The sequence below is a fragment of the Sinohyriopsis cumingii genome, chromosome 8, assembly GCF_028554795.1.
Source record: "Sinohyriopsis cumingii isolate HCF-2022 chromosome 8, ASM2855479v2, whole genome shotgun sequence".
Lineage (NCBI taxonomy): Eukaryota > Metazoa > Mollusca > Bivalvia > Unionida > Unionidae > Sinohyriopsis > Sinohyriopsis cumingii.
Window position 1 is genome coordinate 76,099,079 of NC_142968.1, and position 25,894 is coordinate 76,124,972.

The 25,894-nt window shown below is 34.9% G+C and overlaps 1 protein-coding gene across 10 annotated transcripts in view; it reads left to right on the forward strand.

Annotated features, from left to right (window-relative positions):
* Positions 1-25,894, forward strand: part of LOC149793895 (neogenin-like) — a 253,342-nt gene that overhangs the window by 193,087 nt on the left and 34,361 nt on the right. For 9 of the 10 annotated variants that reach the window (XM_089967829.1, XM_089967835.1, XM_089967833.1 and 6 more), the window contains exons 12-20: positions 2,686-2,938; positions 3,708-3,902; positions 4,504-4,599; positions 7,093-7,401; positions 11,071-11,178; positions 16,207-16,401; positions 22,069-22,149; positions 23,657-23,819; positions 25,461-25,711. In XM_089967829.1, the coding sequence (XP_089823955.1) occupies positions 2,686-2,938; positions 3,708-3,902; positions 4,504-4,599; positions 7,093-7,401; positions 11,071-11,178; positions 16,207-16,401; positions 22,069-22,149; positions 23,657-23,819; positions 25,461-25,711 (1,651 nt within the window). The remainder of the gene's footprint in view (positions 1-2,685; positions 2,939-3,707; positions 3,903-4,503; positions 4,600-7,092; positions 7,402-11,070; positions 11,179-16,206; positions 16,402-22,068; positions 22,150-23,656; positions 23,820-25,460; positions 25,712-25,894) is intronic. The other variant, XM_089967830.1, reaches the window with a different exon arrangement.

The following is a 25,894-nucleotide window of genomic DNA, read 5'->3' on the forward strand; positions in this document are numbered from 1 at the left end:
AGAAGTATTTAGAAATTAAATGTAGAAAGGAAGAATACCAAGCCTAATTAAAATACAAGTAAGTTAAAAGGAGAATGTAATTTTCATTTTGTTTCTTTTCTTAAACAGTTTAGCCTGAGAAGATCTTGAGCTACAAAACTGTATAACCCTATAAGGTTTAAGATAAATTGAATACATAACAGTATAAATAATACTGAAAAGTAAAGATATTTATTTGATCAAAATATGTTTAAAATGGATACTATGGCATTGATGAACTTAAAACCCTATCATAGCATTATTAGGAAATCAGCTAAGCACTGATTTAAGAAAGCAAAAGTTGGGCAGAGTTTATAGTAGTGAAATTTCCAGTTTTGGAGCTGAAGTGTCCACAAGGAAATTTGAGTAGAACAACCATAAAGAACAGGTTCCCAGCTTGTTTGCTAGCTAAGCTAGATATGCATATGCCCGTTCAGACAGCAGACTGCGAAGGGGGGCATATAACAATATTCATACACAGATAAGGCACAGAATAAGCTCAAAAACAACACATTAGTGCTGATACAACTTATGTTAGACATATTATGATTGCACTGTAGCTCTGACAGTGGAGCATTAAGAAAAAGAGAGAGATGTTGAAGTGCTATGTAAATATTTTTTGTGTACTCCCCCTTTATTTTTCTGACAAGTGCAGAGCCCCTCCCTTTGGTAAAATCCTGGCAGTGTGTCTGCACTGCCAAAAGCCACGTGAACAATTTCAATAGTGATAGTCAAGTCCAGCCAGTTTGAACCAGAGGACCAGTGCATCTTGGAAATGCTCATGCTGCACTTGTACCATATTTTGCTAGAGTTGCAAATATATAGCCTTTAATATAAAAAAACTGTTGCAGTTGCTGGCTCTGGGAGAATTTCTATTGATTTGCATGTTGATGGGAGATTGTCCTCCCATTCTGTGGCACACTAGTGGGCACATGTCCCCGGACATGTTTAAGCATGGCCTTTGGGCCTTTAGGTGTGGGCACATGGGGTATAATACTGACCTTCATGATCTGTTTTGCCTGCAATTTGCCTTGCACAGCAACTCTGGCTGAGACCAGTCAGTACAGTCACACAGCTGGCCATTCTTTTGCACATAGCAACCAGAAGTCTGTGCTGCATACTGGCCAGCATTACAATTATATGTGGATCCATCAAATCAGTCCAAAAGTTTTCCATCACAGATTCCATCAATCATTCACCACACCTTTCTCTTTCCAATCAGTCCCTACAGATAAGACGAGCCATGCCACTTGCTTGGCTGCCTGTCAAACTAGCAGACATGATCAGTCCATATTCAGTGGACAGATACCATGCTGCATATGGGGAAGATGATGTGATCTTGTCCATACTGCCAGAAATGGTCTATGAGAACACTGATGCAATGTTTGATGTGGATAACCCTCACATTAAGTACAGGGACTACCTCTATCAATTGACTTACCTTACCATGGAGTGCATGATTATTTGTTTTTGAAGTGGCCGTTGATATGTTTTTTCTGAAATTTATCACCCTCTGATTCCCAACGACCTCCTTCTTTGCCTAATACATTACCTGATTACAATATATTAGAGATATTTTTCTCTGCTACCTCGAATCCAGTCTTCCAGCAAGATAGGCTATATATACAAGTATAACTGGTGTACAAAATATTCACTTCTTTTTACCTTTGCATTGCTGTCTCATGTTACATGCTTGTTGATTGTGCTGCATTCATTTTAGGAGAGAGACATATTTTCTTGAATGGCACGTGTGGTAGAGGTTTTGATGCTTCTGCACTTCTTCCTATTACCTATTATACCTACATTGATATGATCAAGGAATGTATTTGAAGGTGAAAGTGCATTTTTTAGTTCATTAATTAAATGAATGTCAATTATGTTTCTCCAAGAATACCTACCTGATTATATTTCTATTCAGGCTTCCCAAATCTTCCACAAATGTGAGCATGCTTTACATTGCTCAGATTCAAAAGGTAAATGTCCATTTCATTGATAACCGCCTAGCAGTTGTAAAAGGCAGTCATGAATAACAGTTCCTTCCCTTTGTTGACATGTTTCATAGATATGAGAGACGTGTGTGTGATCTAGATTTTTAACATAACTTTAATGATTTTTCAGTCATATTGCTGCGATATCTGTCTGCAGTGTGACAGTTTATTGTGATGTCTAGCACTGGGCAATCATGCGGCAGACATGTAGCATGATGTCCCACCCAGTCACATTATCCTGACACCAGGCTAACCAGTCCTAACACTAATTTCTTAATGCTGAGCGCCTAGAGAGGCAGCTGTTTGTACCATTTTTATAATTCTTTGGTATGTCTTGGCTGGGGTTCGAACCCATGACCTTCTGCAGCCAAGGTGGATGCTCTAACCACTTAGTCCACTGAATTGCAGGATTGGAGAGGTAGTGGGGCATGATCCATAGCATTAATGTGGTTGAGTAAGTATTGTTGTAGAACTATCAGTTTAAAAAAAATGTGCTTTCTTTGTGCCAATATTTTTATTCATTAGCATATGTCTCATGCATTTATTAATCTAGCCATAGCTCTTATCTTAAACAGAAGTATAAAGGAATGATTGAAATACATCCTTTTCTGTGAATCCTTATTGCTGGAATCCATTGTAATTACAGTTAAATAATAAACTTAATATTATGGTTTTGCAGAGTATTGTGGTTCGATGGGAGCCCCCACCAGATGATGAGTGCAATGGGCAAATCACAGGTTACAAAGTCCGCTTCAAGAAACAGGGAGCAAGTGGGGAGACTGTCACCACTGATGGAAACAGACGTCTCTATGCTCTCACTGACCTTCAGAAAGACATGGAGTATATGGTGCGAATTTCAGCACAAACAGTAAATGGAAGTGGGCCAGCTACAGACTGGCTGAAGAAAACGACTTACAAAGATGACCTTGATGGTGAGAATAGTAAATTAAGTGAAAATTGGTGTGGCAAGCTTAAGGAGTCTGCAGTTTTGTTTCTCTGATACCATTCATTCCCATTAAATTGTTTGGCTTTACATGCAAGATAAGATTGCAGTCTTGGACAGCTAATTCTAATTCCATACAGATTGTAATCTTAATGCATTACAAAATATTTAGGCTTTTATGGTAGAACATGTCTATATTCTGTGCATAATCTGTCCAAGAGTCAGTTTTTGATGCAAAATTTTATGGTTGACAGGCACTCTAAAACAAACAAAAAATTTATTTAAGAAGAAAAAAATTATGAATATTTATTGTCGTAATTTATAGTCAGAGTGTAACAGCCATTTGAATACATTTAAATATGCATACCTTGCTACACATTTAATTGAATGAATGCACATTATTTGATTTTTGCAGACAGTTATTGACTTGCAATAAGAAGGGAAACTTCAAAATCAGACTCAGATTTGATTGGGGACTTGTATATATTGAGTGTTGGGATAAAATCACTCTTTATGACCAAGATCAATTCAAAAGCTGTAAGCATGGTAGACCCATTAAACCAGCAGTTATTAACCTTTTTGGGTAGCAACCCAGTGGTGTTAGCATCGCCACCTGTCAAATACTAAAACAAACCTACTCAAAACAGCATGGCGACGTAGTTTTGGGTCAAAACCCATTAGTTCAGAACCATTGCCATAAACCATTTGCAGTGTTGTTGAGGGTCTGACTATAAACTTGTTTTTTTTTTCTTCTTCAGAAACCAAGCCTCCAGACCTTCCAGAAAGACTTGTGGTTCGTGCTCGCACCACGTCATTAATTGTCCAATGGGTACCTAACAGGGGCTCCAAAATCCTTGTTAGGGGCTATGTTCTTGGATATGGCAAAGGAATACCAGATGTGTTTAGACAAGTCTTTGAGGCAGATACCTTCTATCATGATATAGAAAACCTCCGTGAGTAGTTATGCTCTATGTAACTACACTTGGAACATTACCATTTTGCAGGAATTTCATTTTGTTGTGCAGTATATTTGTTTTAATGAAGAACAAAAATGCACGTAGTACATTTTGTACTTATAATTACACTATTGTAATTTCCATTAGGACCAATACAACTGTATATTGTACACGTAATTCTAGGAACTTTTGTCCTCATTTCTGCAGACTTTTAGAACAAGGTAGAAGCAATAATGGTTCTACTGTTACCACTATTACGTTTGCTACTAACGTGCTACAGCTACCATTACTACTACTATTGCTAGCATTAATACAGCTGTGTGAATGAATGTATCTGTTTGATGTTCAAATGGATGTATCTCTCACCCTGATGTTTGAATGAATGTATGTTGGACAAATGTGTCCAGTGCTGATATTCAGATGAATGTATCTCTAACTTGATCATACAAATTGAACTTCTTATTTTGCAGGATTTATGAAATCATGATTGACTAAACACTAGGCATGAAAAGTCCTTTTCTTCATTCATGCAATTGGATTTTTAAGCTTCATGAATTGTAAAATGGTAAAATTATTATGAAGACATTTCTTTTGTCAGAACCAGCCTCAGAGTATGTTGTGTCCATCAGAGCCTACAACAACAAGGGTGAAGGTCAGCCTCGCTATGAGACAGTATTTACTCTTGAAAGTACAGGTAACTATCATTTCTCTGTCTTTTCTTTTACATGCAATAGTTTACTATGTTACATTGATCATTCAATTCCTATATTAAAGTTGACTTTAATATTGGTATAAATGATGTTTAATGCTGTTGGTATAAATGATGCTTAATGCTATTGATATAAATGATGCTTAATGATATTGGTATAAATGATGCTTAATGATATTGGTATAAATGATGATTAATGCTATTGGTATAAATGATGATTAATGCTATTGGTATAAATGATGCTTAATGATATTGGTATAAATGATGATTAATAATGTTGGTATAAATGATGCTTAATGATATTGGTATAAATGATGCTTAATGATATTGGTATACATGATGCTTAATGATATTGGTATAAATGATGCTTAGTGATATTGGATGCTTAATGATATTGGTATAAATGATGCTTAATGATATTGGTATAAATGATGCTTAATGATATTGGTATAAATGATGCTTAATGATATTGGTATAAATGATGATTAATAATATTGGTATAAATGATGCTTAATGATATTGGTGTAAATGATGCTTAATGATATTGGTATAAATGATGCTTAATGATATTGGTATAAATGATGCTTAATGATATTGGTATAAATGATGCTTAATGATATTGGTATAAATAATGCTTAATGATATTGGTATAAATGATATTTAATGATATTGGTATAAATGATGCTTAATGATATTGGTATAAATGATGCATAAGGTGAAAGAAACTGGGAAACCATCATCTCTAGATATGATACCACAAAGACTTGACTTTGTACACATTCTGTACACACATTGCAAAAAACAGTGGGAACCAGTCTATTATTGGAGACAGGAAGTTTTATACCAGTGCATTGATGTGTGGCTGAATAATTGGATTAGGAGGCCAATGTATACACAAGTAGTTGATAATTGATTATTATTAAATGCTGAATGTTTTATGAGGTTGTATTAGTAATAAAGGGATCAGTGTTTTATGAGGTTTTATTATTAATAAAGAGATCCATGTTTTAATGAGGTTTTATTAGTAGTAAAGGGATCATTATTTAATGAGGTTTTATTAGTAATAACAGGGATCCATGTTTTATGAGGTTTTATTAGTAGTAAAGGGATCCATGTTTTATGGGGTTTTATTAGTAGTAAATTGATCCAACAAAAAGTAGGCCTGTGATGGCTTTCAAGTATTTCAACAAAAATCCGCAAATCTTTGTTGTGGCAGATATGAGGTAAAATGGAGAAAACCAACCAAAAATTGATTTAGGCAGAAATATTTTGATGTAGTATCATGAACTTTTGTATTGTTTTATTGTAAAGGTGTTGTTTGTATCTAAAATGCTAATTGATCTTATTTTCTTTTTGAATATATCTTCACAGTCATGTTTGAGATATAACACTCTTCCCTTGTCATATAATTGAGAGAAAAAAATGGTATTCATTCATTACTATTATAACATTTCCCACTGAAATCGGATTCAAAATTCAGAAGTTTTATTATAGGATGAAGAGAATACATATGCCAAAATAACAAAAAAAAAAGACTTTTTCTTTCATTCTCCAATAAAGACATATTTGTGTTGATAAAAAATATTTTGGTTTCAAAGTCACATTACTAATCAAAATTGAGCTGTGGTGATTCAGTGGTTGGCATGCTGGACTCCTGATTGAAAGGATGTAGGTTCAGATCCTACCATCAGACCAGTCTGGGTCAGCTACCATGGTGGGTCCTTGGGCAAGACACTTGGCTCCTGTTGCCTAGGCACTAAAAGACCTACTTGTGTTGCTGTGCCATAAAGTACCAAACCATATGAAAACTGATGAAAATGTATAAATTGACTATTTTGATGTCCTGATGCTGACACATCTGTATTGATCTATTGCATGACAAGTTCTAGTATTCACTTGAAGTGTGGGGTACCTTTAATAGAATCTGCACCTTAAGGAGTTATGTCATCTTGAGATAGTTGTTGTCTTCATTGCACTTAAGGACATGGTACAAATGAAATTGTTTTTTAAATTTTTTTTTAAAAGGTTTTTTTTAAAAGGTTGCAGATTAGGTATTCTGGACCAGTATTACATACATATTTAATTTGACATTATCAGTCTATGTCTCTGTATGGGTATTCACACACTTAGACTTGAACTATATGTGTTTTCATTGACATTGATATTCTTCAAGTCACTGAATCAGACTTTCATAAATTCCAATTTGCTTTGAATTCATTCATATTGTATAGCTAACATTATTTGGAGAAATAGGTGGTACTGTTTTGTTCTGTGTGAGGGAAAGAACTCCTTTTATGTGACATACGAATAAATTCTGGCCTTATGTCTTTCTATATCATACCCCATTGATTTTTTTCCTTGGACTTGGAAGAAAAAACTAGTTCATATTTTTGTAATTCCACAAAATTATGGAAAATTTTATGCAATAATGTTTAATGTTGCAACATTTAAATTTTGCCTTTTACTTGTATTCTACAGAAGAAGAACCTGCAACACCCATGCTGCCCCCAATAGGCCTGAAAACGGTTGTTTTGTCAGCTAGTGCTATTATCGTTACATGGACAGATGATTCTCTTGGCAAAAATCAGCGCATCACTGACAATCGATACTACACTGTAAAGTATGCAGCAAGTAGGAGTCGCCCAAAATATCACAATTCTACAGATCTTGTTGCCCATATTAATGATCTCAAGCCAGCCACAACTTATGAATTTGCTGTCAAAATAGTCAAAGGGCGTAGGGAAAGCACATGGAGTATGTCGGTCTCAAATACTACCCTAGAAGCAGGTAAAATACTGTTGTACTTTAGTTTTTGGTCCAGGTGTTGTAATAACTTTATATCAGAATTGTGGATAATGATCTTGGATCTGAGGATTTGAGCCTGTCAGTTACGGCTTTACTGTCTTAAATATTCATTTCTTTTGAATCCTACTCTTGTACAATTCACACAGGCCATGTAGGTATTGAACACCAAATATTTTATGAATTGGATTCTACATACCTTTAAGTTGCAAGTATTCACTCCATTTGTTTTCTTAAACATCCAGATTCCTTTGGAAGGTCATTATTTAGATGCACCAAAAAGTGCATATGGCAACATTGATGTTAAAGTACATCAACATTTTTGGACGAAATGAATCTAAAGGTGTGATTCAGTACAATCCGGATTCAACATTGTATGCTTTGATGTCACAATGAATTATACTACCCCATATTGTGATGATTCCACTCTACATGCTCATTTCTTATCAAAATTTAGTACATGGCCACCATTGTAAAAGACCATAGAGATCGATAATTTGGAAGTTTCATTGTGACAGTTAAGGTGCAGAGCATTCAATAATCAGGATTGAATAGACTTTGGATAAAGAAAATCAGTGTTAAATTTTGTGGACTAATTTATATTTAATTTAAAATGAGTAAGTGCACATACATGATCCGTGTGAATTTTACTATAATACACTTCACTGTTAATACTTAATTTTCAAATTGAAAATCTTAAGTTTTATATTCAAATCCTTCTAGATGAAAACATTTGTATGCATTTTAACACTACCTGGAAAATATTGTCAAAAAAATAGCCCAATATTTAATTTTCTGTGGCATTCCATCATCGTGAAAGCCAGAACATCACATTGGTGCCAATATTTTGAACATTGCAGATTTTACTGATGAATTTTTTTAACATTAGACCTGTCAGAGGGTTTGTTAAGTTAATAGATCTTTTAGAATATTGGATTTATTCCACACAAACTCCCAAGCTTATTTATTACTTATTAATGTAAACAGTAGATTTAGGTAAGTTGCATTGTCATTCTTGCGAATAACTTCTGTAAGGTTTAGCAGTGTTTAGAATTACGACTTGATAATGAATGGGATCTGGGCACATTAAAGTGGTGATCTTGCATCTGATAGGCTGAGCTTGCCACACTTAAAAAAGGTGCGTTTTTTTGCTTGGATCAAACTTGACATAGTTGGTTATATGAACAAGATCTTGCAAGAGTCTGATAATATGCATTATCCACACATGTTAATAAGGCAGTCTTGTATATAATTGGCTGAACTTGTTACCAATCTGAAGAGTTTATTTCTGATCCAGTTTTGATCAAACTTGGTAAGTAGGCTTCATTTGTTCTTATCTTGGGTAAGTACAATTGTGTGCACATTTGATTGATATTTACGTTGTTGCATCTGATTCATTGAGCTTATCAAGACTTTATTGATTCTTACATTCTTATCACATTTTTATCAGACTTGGTAATAGGCTTGTATCATCAAGATATATCATGTCTTTTAGCATGAGCTAGAAAATGATCAGCTTTTAAGTTAATTAAACCAGATGAATGATATCAGGCCCACTTGGATCTCTTGTTTATTACTTGGGATATCTGTACATATTTAGGAAGGGATCTTGCATCTGATGAGCTGTTATTATTGGTTATTGTTTTTTACCTCTGTAGAGACAAATTAATAGAATTTTGATCAAACTAAGTAAATTTGCTTATATCATCAAGATCACCATCGACTATGATCATAATTGAGATCCAAGCATGGTCATGACATGACATCAATTTTCAACTGTCAAATTACTACATTTTTGGTTGGACTGCGATCAGACTTTTAAATTGTCCAATATCATTAAGCTATTAGACCATGAGTATACTCATAAGCAATATCTGTAGATACTTATGAAATTATCTTGCACTTGATTGGCCAAGTTTGTGCTCAGTCTGGAGACAGAATTTCAGTTGGATTTTGCTTGAATTTGGTAAATAAACTTACACTGACATAGAGTTTGGCAGGTTTTATAAAAAGTACCACGATCAGAGCACACCTCCCTGCTGCTCTGTAACCTACACTGGCTATCCATTCGATCCAGAATCAAACACAAAATTTATTCTCTGTGCTACATTTCACTGTCGGACTCTAGTCCAACATACCTATGTGACCTCATCCATGTGTACACACCAGCAAGATACTTACGCTCCTCTTCTGACAATCGTATACTCATTATTTCAAGTATGAAAACAAAGTCATATGGACCGCGTTATTTTGCATACCAGGGCCCAGCAACGTGGAATGAATTGCCCACTGACGTGGAATGAATTGCGCACTGAACTTAGACACAAAGACACAGTGATCGCGTTCAAGAGGGCTCTCAAAACTCACTTATTTCGACTGCAAGAACAAACTTAAAGACCTAATAATGTTTCCTACCTGAAATATTCTCAGCATGTTTTTCATTTCTTAATGTTTTTCTAATTTCATGGTGTTTGTTTTTGTAATAATATTATTATATGTTTTTTTATCCTATAGGTGTTGTCTAATGTTGTAAAGTGCTTAGAGCTTCTAAAGATTAGGCACTATACAAAGTCCTCATTATTATCATTATTATCATTATTATTATTATGTGCACACGTTAATGAAATACTTTGCATCTGATTGGCTGAGTTTGTTATCTAGATCTGGTGACTTAACTGATAAAACTTGGTAAATAGGTTATATGCTCAAGGTCTTTGATCATTTTGACTGTAAACATGAGACTGAAATCAATGATGTCTTTTCTTTGGAAAGGATTTGTCAGAATATAGTAAGATAGAATCAACATAATAATATAATGATTGGATAATAGTTATAAAAAAATATGATAGGTATGTATTTGTTCAAAAACTATGCCACATATAGGAACAGAGCATACAGTATATGTTTTCTTATTAAGTGCGAAAATAACTGAAATCTTTTGTTGACTTTCATTTTTTAAAATGTTTATTTGTTTTGTGTGAAAGAGATAAGTTGGTGGGTAAAAATAGGGTAGACTGGGTAAGCAGAAACATGCATTTTTGAGGATGCTGAGTGAAACGGTCAACTGTTAAGTTATGTATGCCAAGTGAGTGAATTCAGGCATTTTTGTTTTCAAAAATTTAATGATAAAAGCTATGTTAAATATAAATTTTAATTATTAAATATGCCACATCCAGGAACTGTTGTATGACTAGGGGTGTGTACCAGGTACCCCAGGTGGCCAAATGGTCTAAAATATTTTCTTTACATCACTGACATTTCCTCATTCTGAATGGGTTTGAGTAAAGCTTGATCAGCATGAATAGTGTGAAAGCTTGCCAGTAGCTTCCCTTGGGTTATTTGTTCTTTGCAGGACTTTTCCAGGTTCTTCCTCCACCAGATATACTGGCTGCTCTGTATAGCCTATTGTAAAATGGCATTAAACTTAAAACAACAAGAACATCCCAACTGAGTCTACCCTTAGATAGCCATTTTACTTCTTGTGTGAATTGCAAAAAAGTTAAAACATGTGTAATCTTAAATTTAAAAAAATGATGACACAATATACATGTCATGTTGTTTTGAGACGTTAGTGTTGTATAAACACATCTATAGTAAAAAGAATAACAATTTCATTATGCATTTTATACTATTTCTCGCCATCTCCTTTTTTAGCCCCTGGATCCATGCCACGTGACTTGACTCCAATTCCTGTGGAAGGAGATCCTTTATCGGTGACCTTAAATTGGCAACCCCCTCAGAAGCCTAATGGTCTAATTACAGGTGTGTTTAAAAATACAAAGTAGAGCATGTAGGTAGCATGACCATGCAGTAATTTTCTTCTAGAGCATATAATAAGACTTAAAACAAGCACAGTTCGTATAGCATGAAGTATTAGAATAAACATTGTCCAGCTGGAATGGACTTTCACCGGTAGGATTTGAGTGTGAGGGAATGCAGGCTAGAATATACTGTATATGCTTACTATAAGTTGTCTAACTGCAGTCTGCACAAACCCAGATCTACCATCATATAATGCATCAGCAGGTCTGGATGTATGAAAGTCATTAGGAGTAATCATTAGAACAAACAACATAGACTCAGATCTGCAGGCACATTATGTGATGGTGTATTGGGGTCTATGTTGTTTGCAGTTGGACTGAACCACCAGTGAGTGTACATATTAACAAATATATACAAGGTGTGCTTGTTTATTTGCTTGTTTAATTGGTATATTATTTTGGCCTCGATAAACAATTTAAGATAAAAAGTTACAAATATGCAACACAAAAATGGTGATGCTTGATATTATTTTACAGTTATACTTTATTTTGGCTTTTTTTTTTCTCACCAGAAAGAGAAATGCTTTAAGATAAAAATGTTGTAACTCTGGCATGTGCAACCTGCAGCCCGCAGGCCAGATCTGGCCCATGACCTGATTTTATGTGCACTTTTACATCATCAGGTGTTTCTTTAATTATCTCACCTGTGCATTGGATGAAGTTGTACATGTCTGTTACAACTTGTTCATTTATCTTTAATTGTTTGAAAAACATCTGTAAATATTTTATATATGACCTTCTTTTTCATGATGAATGATCTGATTGATGTGTAATGCATCAAACAGCCCGACCGTTATATAATTTGACAGAGAAAATTAATATACTGTATGTAAAGATAGGTTGCTGACTTGATCTCTAATCCACTAGCATGAATTCAAGTTTAACAATATATGAGCTTCAAAAGTTAAATATGTATAAGTTTCAACTGTAGAAAAATTCTGTTTAAATGTTATAGAGTAAATATTGAGAATACATTAACTTGTTTTGTAAGAAATTTAATAACATTATTGCATATTTCTGAACTACCATGCATGCTACTCAACCTGGTGTCTTTTATTGTTTTAGACGACATTGAAGGTATGATTCTGACAATTCTGTGTATCTAACTTCTGTCATTATTCCCCTTCCCAGACGGCTTTTGTCTTGTGACCTCAGTGATCAGTGTCTTGTAAATGCTTGTAAAGGTTCTTTACCTTCAAGTAAGCATCTTCAAACTGTCAGAGTGGCTGGTTATTATATATATTTTTTTCTTTTTCTCTATATTGCTGTTTGTTCTTGATGATATAAGAAACTGCTGGAAATTTTAGGCTTACTTGGTAGTCGCTGCATTCAGATAAAATATATGGCTGGTATTTTTACTGTGTCACTGCGCTATTCACTGTTTTGTTGTTGTAATTCTGTTGGTGTGTTTGTCGTTGTTAGCTGGTGGTTTATTGTTTATACATTACATTAATTATGTTTGTGATGAAATTAATTAGTTAAAGGTTTTTCATCCATCACACTTGCTAATTTTTTCAAGAGCAGTTGCATGAATACACTGCATCTTTCTATAACAGTAACCTCACTGAAGCAAAACCTCTTATATCCAGCCAAATCATGAACACCTCCCTTAACAACAATCTCTCATATCATGACCCATGATAGGCACTTGCCTTGAGCAAAAAAGATCTTGTTTCCAGTTAGAGTCTGATGTTTTTGTATTGAGCATAATAGAGGAAATGGCAAATAAATAAGCCAAACCTGCCCAGCAGCCACCCATTTATGAATGGAAGGATCTTTATATTGGCTTTAAATGTTATATAAATTGGCATGATCTCTACTTGGCAAAATATGTTACATGAAAAATTCACAAATGAGTCTCAGAATGTCAAACCCTTTATTGGAGAGTGGCATCCCTAATGTATAGAACAAATAAAAAAGATGAGGTGGGTATGAGCTGGTCATATATTGTACATGACTTGTGCATACCTCCAGATGGGTGAATAGAGTGCATAACTTGCTGGTGTCCATTGATAGTGGAAGACCTTAATTAGTGTATTAACTTCCACATTGACAGGGGGCCCTGAGTGGCCGAGTGGTCTAAAGTGCTCACTGTTACGGATCACTGCCATCTCATCTCTGTCTGTGTTGGTTTGAGTCTCGGATTTGGCTAATGTGGTTATGTGAGAAAGCTTGCCAGTAGCTTCTCGTGGATTGGTGGTTCTTTCCGGGTTTATTCCAGGTTCTTCCTCCACCATTTATACTGGCCGCCATGTATAGCCTATCTTGTGCTGAAAAATGGCATTAAACCCTACAACAACAACTACAACAACAACAATCCACATTGACAGGAGTTTTTCACGTAGGATGTTTTATGATAATGTGCCACTAGAGAAAATCTTGGACTTCTTTTTAAGAGAATGCAGATTTTAACTCGTTACTTTAAAGATTTTGTACCATTTATCTTTTCCTTATTTTCTTCTTTTCAATTCTCTATATTTACATTTTTAGAACATTACTTTTAATATACGCAATATAGCCTGTATTGTGCTGATGTGCCATTAAGCACTAGTACATGAAATAAGTATGTACATATATATATATATATATATATATATATATATATATATATATATATATATATATATATACACACATACTGATTTTCCTTTCTCAATGTTCTCTTCATTGTCTGCCTCACTTATTCAGCAACCCACTTTATCCAGCCAAAAGTTTACTATCCCAGTGTTGGCTGCATAAGTGAGGTTGATTTTTGTTTTTATACAAGTCACATACACAGTATATCACTATGAATTTGTTTGCAATGACTGCATTATTTATTTTATCATAAAGTGGTACAGAAGACCCTTACTAGGTCGAAGTGTTTTCCTTTGTGACTTTTAGGTTGTCTATCTTTTTGTTAGATATCAGACCATTGCTGTTTGTCTAATTTTAAAGGAACAAATGAGGAAGATACAGTTACTGAATTTTCTTGAAAATTTATGTACTATTCAGATTTTGAATGAAAGATCAAAGGCTTTTTGGGAAACCATTAAGAAAAATCTAAAATATCAGGAGACATGGTTCATTGAATTTTGTATTAGTTGCAGTTGGGAGAAATGTTGCATTCCTAGCAATTTGTTTTTACCTGTCTCATACGTTCTGTCTGTCTTAATTTCAGTATGATTAAACATAAAGTTTGCTTTCATTTCACATAAATGTTCATTTAGATGTACTGTCCCATTATTTACTAAATGTATCTAAATTTCTTCCCCAAATTGTTAATATATTTCTCATTGGTTGGTTGGTTAACAATGAATTTTAGCTCTACTGTTCATAGACCAAGAGAGCTTTTGGGATGGCCTTGTATCTGTCCATTAGCATAATTTATCACTACTCCTCCAAACTAATTGGATGATTGCCATGAAACTTTTTATATCCACAATCATCCCAAGGTCTTGTTGAAAATAATGCTGCTCAGATACTCAATATATTGTTACGGCTGCCCTCTTGAAAATTTGCAGTTTCTTCTCCAGAACTGATGGTCACATCAACATGGGTTTTACATTGAAATAATTATTTTGATGTCTTGTTGGTCACAAATGAAAATGGTACCGATCTGACATCCAGTATGGACTCTGGCAGCCATCTTCAAAATCTTGTTATTGTTGCTACTGTGGAAAGTCATATTGGTGAGGGATTTTTATGAGAAAACTGAAGGTTCTGCTCAGACATCCAGTATAGCTGTCACAACAGTCCAATTGAAAATCTTTTTATAGCTATTCCTCCTGAATGGATGGTCATATTAATGTAAGGATGTCACTGAAAGACTTTGTTTGACGTCTAGTTGATCCCAACTGGAAATGGGGAGATGTGACATCTGATAATGGCTACCAAGGCAACCATCTTGAAAGTCTTGATATTGCTACTCCTGGATGGAAAGTCATATATGCATACGTGTATTGGATTCTCAGCAGGAGACTTGTTATAATATCCAGGTGGTATTAAATGAAAATGGTGCTGATCTGGCATCCAGTATGGCTATCATGATATACATGTTGAAAATCTTGTTATTGCTACTCCTGCTGAACAGAAAGTTACATCAACATTGGGGTTTCAACGGAAGACTAATTATGATATCTAGTTGAAAATGATGCCATCCTAGCATCCAATGTGGCCACCATTGTAGCCATCTTAAAATTCTTGTTATAGAAGCTCCCTTAGAATTAATGCTCATATGAACATGGGGTAATTACTGAAAGACTGCTTATGATATCTGGATGGGTCTTAAATGAAATTTATGCCTGACAGACATCCGATATGACAGCCACAATAAACATATTTAAATTTTTGTCACTAATTCTCCTGAATGTTAGGTCATGTTGACCAAAGGTCTTATCTTGAATTCCTGGCAGTTTGATTTTGGACAGTAGATCATGAGTTTGTTTGAGGAACTCTTTTTTTTTCACAAAACATTCAGCTAGAATGAGTGATTAAGGATGGCCACAAAATCTTGAATCGTCCTTAAAAGAGTTCTTGCCTTTCTCTGAGGAAATTTCCTCAAATGTAAATGTGTCTATGTGTTAAATTTTCAAACCAGATTGTGGTTTTGCATCTTATAGCTGAAGTTTACTTAATATGTTTTTCTGTTGGTTCTAATTTTTATCAGAATTTTTTTCTTCAGAAAATATGTATCAGAACCATCACCAGGTTAAGGATGCAGTATTGACTTTCGTATGCAGATACGTTTTGTAAGATCAGATTTTGTTTTCCTGCATAATCCTATTCAGCATTGTTTTTTGAGTATCAATGACAACACATCTTTAAATTTAGTTTCAGAAATGTTATGCAAGCAACCGAAATAATCTTATCTTGTGTTTCCTTAAGTGTAAATCATTAAAAGTTATATTAACATAAACAAGAAATGTATAGATGAAAAGGGATCTGTTCCATCATAGATCTCAAAATGATTTTATTTTTGTAATTTCAGGGTACCTTGTGTTTTACACCATTGATTCCTCACTTGATGACAGAAACTGGGTAGTGGAAGGGGTGTTGGGTGACAAATTATCTAAAACGATTAGGGACCTTACTCAGGATACTACATACTACTTCAAAGTACAGGCCAGGAACAAAATGGGATATGGACCCATTTCATCCACAGTGTATTATAAGACTCCTAAAGGTATGGAAGATAGTCATTTAACTAATATAGTCTGTTAAATACAGTATGGTTAACTAATATAGTCAGTTTCATACAGTATGGTTAACCGATATTATTAAAGTTTCGTACATTGAAAACTGTCCATGCCATATTACAGCAAAGCAAGCCATATATGAGGCTTTATACAAGACTTGTATGACACTTTCAAAAACATACTGGATAGATCATTATAGGCACTGCATAACATTAAGTATTAAGCCATGTTTTAAATAGAATTTAGGTATCCAAATATGTACTGTAAAAAGCCCCATATAAAACCATTTATAAAACAGAATTTAGATAAATACATATAGGCACTATACGTCCCATATAAAACCATGTATGCTGCAGAATTTTGATGATCAGTATTGGTGCTGTAAAAAAGTATCCTATCAAGCCATACGTAAAATAAATATTAGGTAGACCACATAGGCAATGTATATTGTCCCATATAATGCCATGTATACAACAGAATTTAGGTGGATCCAAACAGACGCTGTTTAACATCCCATGCAAAGCTGTGTATAAAAGTCTGCCTTAGTAACTGTAGCTCTTTTTCACTTTATTTCAAATGTTACACCATGCAAGGAATTCAACGTTGTGGAGGATGTCCACGAAGTGATTTCTTTATAGCAAGTGCTTTTCAGTACACATACACCTCTTCCTCGATAACTCGCGAACCCGCTTATAACATGGTGTCAGGTGTGGATCCCATTTTTTAAACACAAAAATATCCCAAAAATGTATCCCTATTTGTTGAACTTGAAGAAAATCACGATCAAAATTGGTAATGGAAACTATGACGTATCGCTCATTTTATCTTTGAAAACGGTAAATAGGACCTGGAAATTTTAATCTACACTATGAAATTTCGAATTTAAAAATAGCTCATACAATTTTTTACATTTTCTTTCCAAACGACATTCCTAGTACACTGAAATTAATGATATATAAGGAAATTTCGATCAATGAAAATGTCACTTATGCCGAGTGGAGGCAGTACTTTAATAAATAAATACAAATTAAATAATTTTTTTATCAATTGAAATTTATGTTCTAGTTCCATCTTTTAGTTCATTTTAAGTGTAATCATCATAAACGCAATGTGTCCTCTTGTAATTAAACGTAAAATGCGTCAATCTACCGTAACAGCTATATCAGCAAGTGTTTCTCTGAGAACCTAATTAAGTGCCGACCGTGTTTTGGTAACCGAATTGCAGAAGTATTTGTTGTATTGTTGCACTGAATTAAAAACTGGCCTCCTTTGTATTATCATGTTAATTATGTCTTTTGAATAAAAAAAGGAGGTGGAATAAAAGAAAAGTTAAAAGACACAAAAATCAGACTAACTTAAAATCTAGTGGCCTCGGTCATATGTCGGGTGAACTCACTTCATTTGATCAATCGAACACTGTAATAAACGTTATTGTATATGTAACAGAAACTACCTTAAATTAACGGACTCTTTTATAACTGATCAAAGATAACAAGGCAGCCAAGCGAAATGAATACTTCATAAAATATCGAGCTTGATTTCACAGATATGGTCCATTGTGGGAAGCGAGTTTCAGAGAATTCTTGAACTGGCATTTAGAGATATCCTCAGGGATAATAAGAAATTTCAGTATTACTTCCATTGAAATCATGACATTAACATTGTACTAACTGAACAATAAAAAATTGAGTATCGACGTAGACGTGTTATGAAATCAATGTTGCGTGTTTTTGAAAAAAAAAAGGAATCTTGTTTGGTGGTGTATCAACAGTTAGTCTAATTCCCAAATAATGGACTACCGATTTGGCAAGATACTATTAAACACCACTGCAGGAACCAGACTCATCAAGAAAACAAAAAGCAGTGACGTAATACACAGATTTTCTGCGTACACGTGATGGTTGTTCAAACCAGTTGGAACGATCTTTCATATGTTGGATATTTAGAAAAAAAATGTTATTTAAACAGAATAACGAACAACTTCATTAGAAAAAGTGCATTATTAAAAATTATTATCAACGTGATTGTAAAATGAGGATCCAGTCATTAAACAGCCCAGTTCCCTAACGCCGCCCCCCCCCATGGTTTTCTCGATGTCAAAGCGATATTTTTTAAATTTTTGGAGGTCCCTTGGTAACTCACACCTCACTTATAGTGTGGTCTATGTTTGTGGACCCCGTTGTGCGCGAGTTATCGTGGGAGAGGTGTATGTAAAGTATGTGCTATTTGGTCCAAGCATACATGGTCTAACATTCTTAACCCTTTACTTTATGTAAACACTTTTGGATACCTCTACTCTATTCTCATGGAAGTGCCTTTGGATGCCTCTACCTAATTCGAATGGAAACACATTTCAATGCCTGCTGTAAACATCAGTCATTTTGAGCAAGTTTTCCTAGTGCCACCTTCAGGAAAAGCCGTGTTAGATACTACATTCATTGATGTGAATGACCACATGGTCCCAGTTTAAGATCTGGTTGTAATCTGCTATTTAAAATAACTGGGTCGTATTCTCCGCTCTCCGAAATGGAAGCTGCGGATTTTGTTCACTACTTTCTTGAGTTTGCATGATTAGAATCACTACTATGAAAACTCCAATAACTTAAGTATAGGCTATGATATTGATGTAGGCAGCAATTAGTTTTTATAAATTTTCAAATTCAGACGATTTAGTGATGTAGACGCAGACAAAGAACTTGTAAATTTAGAGTATGAGAAATGGTAGCTACGGTTGTGGAGACTGATTCATGGCTTGATGGTAAACTAGTTCTCAAGATTTGAAGGCACATAAATCTTCCATGAAAATAATTATACATCTATAATGGTTGGATTTTAGTCATAAATCTTTCTATACATAATAGATGTGTACCAAAAATGTAAAATGGTTCAAATTGATGTTAAACGTAACATATACTATACTGCTTAACAGTTAACAGGCTGGCCTAAGTGTATGGAGTCAAATAGGTAACAGGTGTTGTACTTACAGCGCACTGCACTGTGCAACTTTGGTACATGGACAAATGGTCTTTATGCTATCAATTAATTCGCTAGAGGTCATATACCTCCATAAACAGGTAATGATGAAATCACAAGTCTTTGGCATCATGAAATGGGATTACTTTTTGTTGGTGCGTCCAATACCAGATAAATATCCAGGTGTGCCACATACCAGGAAGGCTGAGTGTTTTAACTGACTCACTGTCAATGAGGACGAGTGCTTCATATAGAGTGGTCTCTCCATCTCTCCACATTCAGCTGCGTCAGCACCGTACGGGCTTTGTCTGATGATGGATCTTTTTCATGACAAAATTAAACTCTCTGTCCCCTTTTCTGGATCCAGTAGCATGGCCTGTTGGTGCTCTATGAGTCATCTGGGAGGGAATTTGAGCCTGCATCTTCCCTCTATCAGTTCAGAAGGTGAGGAACATGAACTGCCAGATAGTTCTGACTGCCCTTCAATGATGGAACAAATCCTGCATCAGTGATCTGCTCACCCTAGCAACAGATGTACCCAGGAAAGTCACCATAACCCCCACTCTGCTCAAGCAGCACAGATTGCCACTGTTCCATCCATGTCCAGAGAAACATCTCCTTCATGCCTGGTTCTTGTCATGGATGCCTTGTGCACCATTCCTTGCTATGTTAACTCATGATTACAGGTCCTCTAGACTTTGGTTTATTCATCATAATTTTACTAGTAGTGATGAGATTTAAGTTTTTATTTCTTTTATTACACATCATCATTTACTGAGTTATGGCCTTTGATTTCCCATCCTTTTTGCTTTATTTTCTGCAGCATAACTTGACTAAGGATTCTTTGATTTTAATCCAAAGGATCATGCATCTTCATATGTATAAAACCTTGAACGATTGTGGTTTTTAGCGTTCCATTAAACATAATTTTCCAGATTTAATGCCCCCAAGTTTTCCATTTTTCTGATTACCATTGTGCAGCATTACATTTCCAAGTCCATTTTTCTTTAAACATTATTGCTTTCAGAACATGAAATATATATAGTTACAGTTATACCACATACATAAAAATAACATGGCATTTAAAGTGTTGGTATATAGCAAATTGATATACCAATACTAATGGTATATCAAATTGTGATCTGCCCATGGCACAGTAATATGAAAACTGCAGGCCAATAGATCAATGATGAATTTCTACTCATTGATTAGTCATAAATGACAGACGAAAATAATGATAAAAAGTATTAATAGTCCCAATTTTCTAAATGAAATTAAAATGGTACATGATTTCATCGGAATCCTTTCTTTTTTCCATTCCCCTCTCCCCTCTTGTGTGTAAGGGACAAAATAAACAAAAATCTGGAGTGAGAGAGAAAAACATGGTGCTGGACGAAAACATAACTGAACTTGTACCAATTAACCTACAGTAATCTGGTTCGTCATAATGGTATGTTTACACTTACCTTGGGATCTGTCTGCAGTGTTCATAATATCAGTGATACAGTTGCAATAGCCAGTCGACACTAGACCTATATGTTAAATTTGTTGGTTACAAGGCACACATACTGTAGCATATTTAATGCTTTGTTGTTGTTGTTTCTTAAACCTATTATAATGTTTAAAAAAATCAATTTTTAATTATTTAATATAAAAATGTCCAAATGGTCCCCCCCGTGGATTGTCATAGCTAGTTATGGGCAAAAATCCATGAAAATAGTGTTGGGGACTTTTGCTTGTGTCATACGACAATGTCTCTGGACCTATGAATGATGGTAAAGTTTGGTCAAACCGTCCAATGGAAGGAGGAAGGGAGCAAGGGTGGAAGAGAGAGAGAGAATTTTATAGTCTTTAGAAATATGAATTAAAGCAGAATAATGACTTAGATGAACTGTCAATATATTAAAATATTTTTTTAATTACCTCTTGTTGGTTCATCATTTCGCTTGGTTCCACGATAATTTCCATACACCAGTATGTGAATGCCTGACAGTTCAAATTCAGTGTACAAGAAGCTAACTGTGTTTGTAGTGCAGTACTTTCTTCGTAAAAAATCCCCCCATATTTTATGTTTAAATCATGAGTGTGTCTTATGTTGATTTCATAAATATGAATAAAAATAGAAACTTAAAAAAGAAAACAATCAACTTATCAATTTGTATATGTGATTGTGAACAACAAGAAAAATCATAGAACTACATTTTGTACCAGACACGCTCGCAGGGAGTGTATGTATTTGCATGTGATATAAATAAAATGTATGTACGATGTATCAATGATATACCACTCCTATAAATGTTTCACTAAAAGGAAACTTGGCAAGCCTTGTTTCCTTTTAATGAAAAATGTATACATCTTGTGATATATCATTGATACAGCATACATAATATACACACACATGGGACCCCTGTAATATTTCATAATGGAACTGTCTTATTTCTAAACAGGGCATGTGAAGTGTAAATTTCCAGACAAAGTCTTGTTCTTGTGACATACCATTTCAAACAATGCAGAATTTTAACAGCCAAAAAGCTTGAGATATAATTTTTTTTAGAACCAAAAGGCCATTAAAAACTGAACCACTAACTAATACAAGTGCAGAAAATGTTTGGATTTACGTTTGGGAGAAAAATTAATTTGTATTTTTGCAGAAACTGATTTTATAAACATTTTTGTTTCAGCAGCCAGCAAAAGTAACTTCCCCAGTAAAAACTTCATCGTGGATCCTGACACAAGTCCTGGTAATACCCAAAACACCAAAGGTGAGAACAAAACAGAACTACTAGCAATAAACCAGCATTTAAAATCTATATGCCTTTGACTTGCGATGTTTTTTTTTCTGCCCTCTTTAGCAAAAGGTAGTTAAATTTATTTGTTTATAAGTTGGGTCCAAATGCAAATTTCACAGACCCAGATCTGACATAGCATAATGCACTGGCAGATCTTTGTCTGTGCAGTTTGTTAGAAGTAATCAGTAGAACAAAAAACATAGACCCTGATCTGCAGACTCATTAGGCTATGGCACATCAGGATCTTTGCTGCATACCCTCTATTTTATAGATTTTCCATTAGAATTATTAATAATTTTTGTTTCTGAACTTTATTTGTTATTAAAAATGTTTAAACTTCACCAGTAATTATTTTAGCACATGATAAAGAGTTTATAAATTAAAAAAAAATAGTAGTAAACCAGATATGAATGCTGTGAATAACAAAAAATATCTTTTTTCCTTTATATCAAATTTTGTGTCATGTGTCCCACATGTTGACCTCATGTGCACATCACTTTAGGAGATAATTTATCTTCTGTTGGAAGATTCAAGGACATTTTGTTGTTGTATTGAGAAAAAGAGTTTTACCAGCAGTGAACCAAGACTGTTCCATTGGCCTAGTGGTTAGAGTGTCCGCCTCGGATGTGGGAGGTTGCTGGTTTGAACCCCAGCCAAGTCATACCAAAGACTTATAAAAATGGTACTAACAGCTACCTCGCTAGATGCTCAGAATTAAGAGGTTAGTGTTAGGACTGGTTGCCCTGGTGTCAGAATAATGTGACTGGGTGGGACATGATGCTGCATGTCTGCGGTATGTTGCCCCAGTGATGTATGTCACGTTAAACTGCCACACGGGGGCCTTGAGTGGCCGAGTGGTATAAAGTGCTCGCCGTTATGGATCACCGCCATCTCACCTCTGTCTGCGTTGGTTTTAGTCTCGGATTCAGCCAATGTGAGTATGTGAGAAAGCGTGCCAGCAACTTCTCGTGGGTCGGTGGTTCTTTTAGAGGTTTTCCCTGGTTCTTCCTCCACTGTTAATAGTGGCCTCCATGTATAGCCTATCGTGTGCTGAAAAATGGCGTTAAACCCCACAACAGCAACAACAAGAACAACAAACTGCCACACTGCATACATCATAGTGATCTGACAGAAAAATTGTTAAAGCTACATTAAGAATCCAAATCACAAACAGAGCAGTGAATCAGCAGTCAGTAACACATATTTGTAAAAGAGACAAAGGGTATCCAGGTCTTCATATATAGAGAATTGTCGTCCCCATTAAAATAAACATTTCATGAAAAAATAGTTGCAAATGAAATGCCTTTTAGAGAGGGAGCATTACTCTTATCACAACTACATCTCTATTTTGGACAAATTTTCATGTAGTTTGTCCTCAAAATTTAATTAATACTCAACTAATCAGAGATTGTTTTACTTCAGTAAATGTTTCAAATTTAGTTTTAAAGAAAACAAACAATTTCCTCTTTTTTTTTTGTAGATGCTTCATCTGGGAAAAAGGACAACCAACCAGGAGGAATAACTCAGAATGTTATGATAATTATCATAGCCTGTGTTGTAGGAGTCACTTTCTGCATAGTTGTTGCAGTAGTTACAATTGTACTTTGCAGAAAACGAGATGCAGAGGAGAGAAATAAGAGAGCGTGAGTATTATAAGAATTAAAAGAACGTCCCTCATTCACAGAAATATAGTGGTCTTTACTATATAGTCCCACACATCAGCATTGAGTACTCATGCATTTGATTTAATTGGTTAACTTTTGAACTGTTACTGCTATCTATTATATCTCTTCTTATAAAGAGAGACATATTGGTTTGGTGATGTCAGTCTATCTATCACATTTGTAAGCAATATGGCTAAAAATGTGCATGGATGGTTTTATTTCCTGAACTAGAACAAGAAAGACCAGACAGGGTTTGATAAATAAATGCCTTGAATAGCCCACAAGGCTAGATTAGATGTAAGCATGCCTGTTGTAAGACAGGGAATTAAAACATGTCCTTGTTTCTATACATCCATCTGTCTGTGCCCTATTTTTTTTCTGCACAGTAATCTGAGTTCTCCACCATTACCAGATTTTGTAAATAGCTGGTACTTTGGGTAAGGAAGAAGTCTGTTGATTTTAGGGTCAAAAGGTCAGTTGTCAGGTTCACTTTGACTGAAAGAAGAAACATAATTTCTGTTCATTAACACTAATTCTTTATGACAGTCCTGGACCAATGTTTGTTAATGGTTTGTACTTTTGTTAAGGGGTAAGAGGGAGGCCTATCAGTGTTGAGGTCAAAGGTCAAGGTCACTGACAGAAAGAAGTTAGATAGTTTCTGTGCAGTAATTTTAGTTCTAGGTCAAAGACCTGGACTAAACTTTGTGGATGATTTGTACTTGAGTTATGAAGAAGCCTATTGATTTTTGGGTTCAAAAAGTTAGTAATTGAGGTCACTGGCAAAAAAATATTAAATGAAAAATGTCTTCCTAAAATTTCAGTCCTCTTCCATGTACCTTCACTAAAGTTCAAGGACTGCTTACACTGGATGTAAAAAGAAGCATGTTCATTTTGGGGTCAAAAGGTTAAAATGGCAAGGTTACTGACAAATGAGGAAAATGGGTTTTGCTTACTGTGACCAAATTTTGAAGAGGTCTAGGACATAAGCTATAAAAGAGGCTTGTTGGGTTTGGAGTTAGATGGACATGGTCATTGCAACTCAAATAAAAAACAAGTTTGGCACAATCAATTTACTCTATTGTATGTTCCTTAACCAGTCATATTGGATGGTTTATTTATTTGACATAGACCCACAGAATATTACCCCAGAATGTTTGCATACAGGAGCCATGGTAGTTCAAATAGCTAGCATGCCAGATTTGTGACTGATTTGAATTCTTCAATCAGATCAGCTTGGGTCAGCATGATATTGATCAAAGAATTTTACTTGAATGGCCTTAGCACTAAATAACCTTTGTTGCTGAACTGTAAAACATCAAATCACAAGAAATCCTAACATCTGTCTTTTAACCATTTTCCATTCATACCATTAGTTGTGGTAAAGGTTGACATTTTCTTAAGGCAAGCTTATTATTTTTCCCCAAAATTTTTATGTAAATAAAAGGCAGACAACAAAACAGGGGTCTCTTATGCTGTATGGCCTCCACCATCTGTATTTATTGAAATTATAAGTGCCTTCCAAATCATCTCAAAACTTTAAATCTGAAATTTGATTTGTACATTGTTTGAAACCATTGTCACATTTTGTTCCATAGTTATAACTTTTCAACTAATTTGCAGTGCTGCTGGTCCCAAGTCTCCTATCAAAGGTAAAGGTCAGAAGGCATGTGGCCCTCCTCGCGATGCAAAACCTCCTGACCTCTGGATTGATCATGATCCGCTGGAATTACAAACCATGGGAAAAGTGGGACATGCAGAATCTACAACTTCCATGGCATCAACACGCAGAAATTCCCATGACACCAAGTCCATCGATACTCTACCACCTGGTATGGACATTCTTGAGCATAAAAGAAAAGATTCCATTGTTGGTAGGTTCAGTTTTATCCGTTGTCATGGTATTGAACATTTATTTGCCTGATAACCATTGTATTAGTCCAAGTTTCCTCTTATATTTTAGATATTTGACATTTATATTGTTGTGTTGGGCCAGAGTGTATTCCCTATTGAAAACAGTAGTAAATGTAAGCAATCTTGTATCACACATAGCTTGC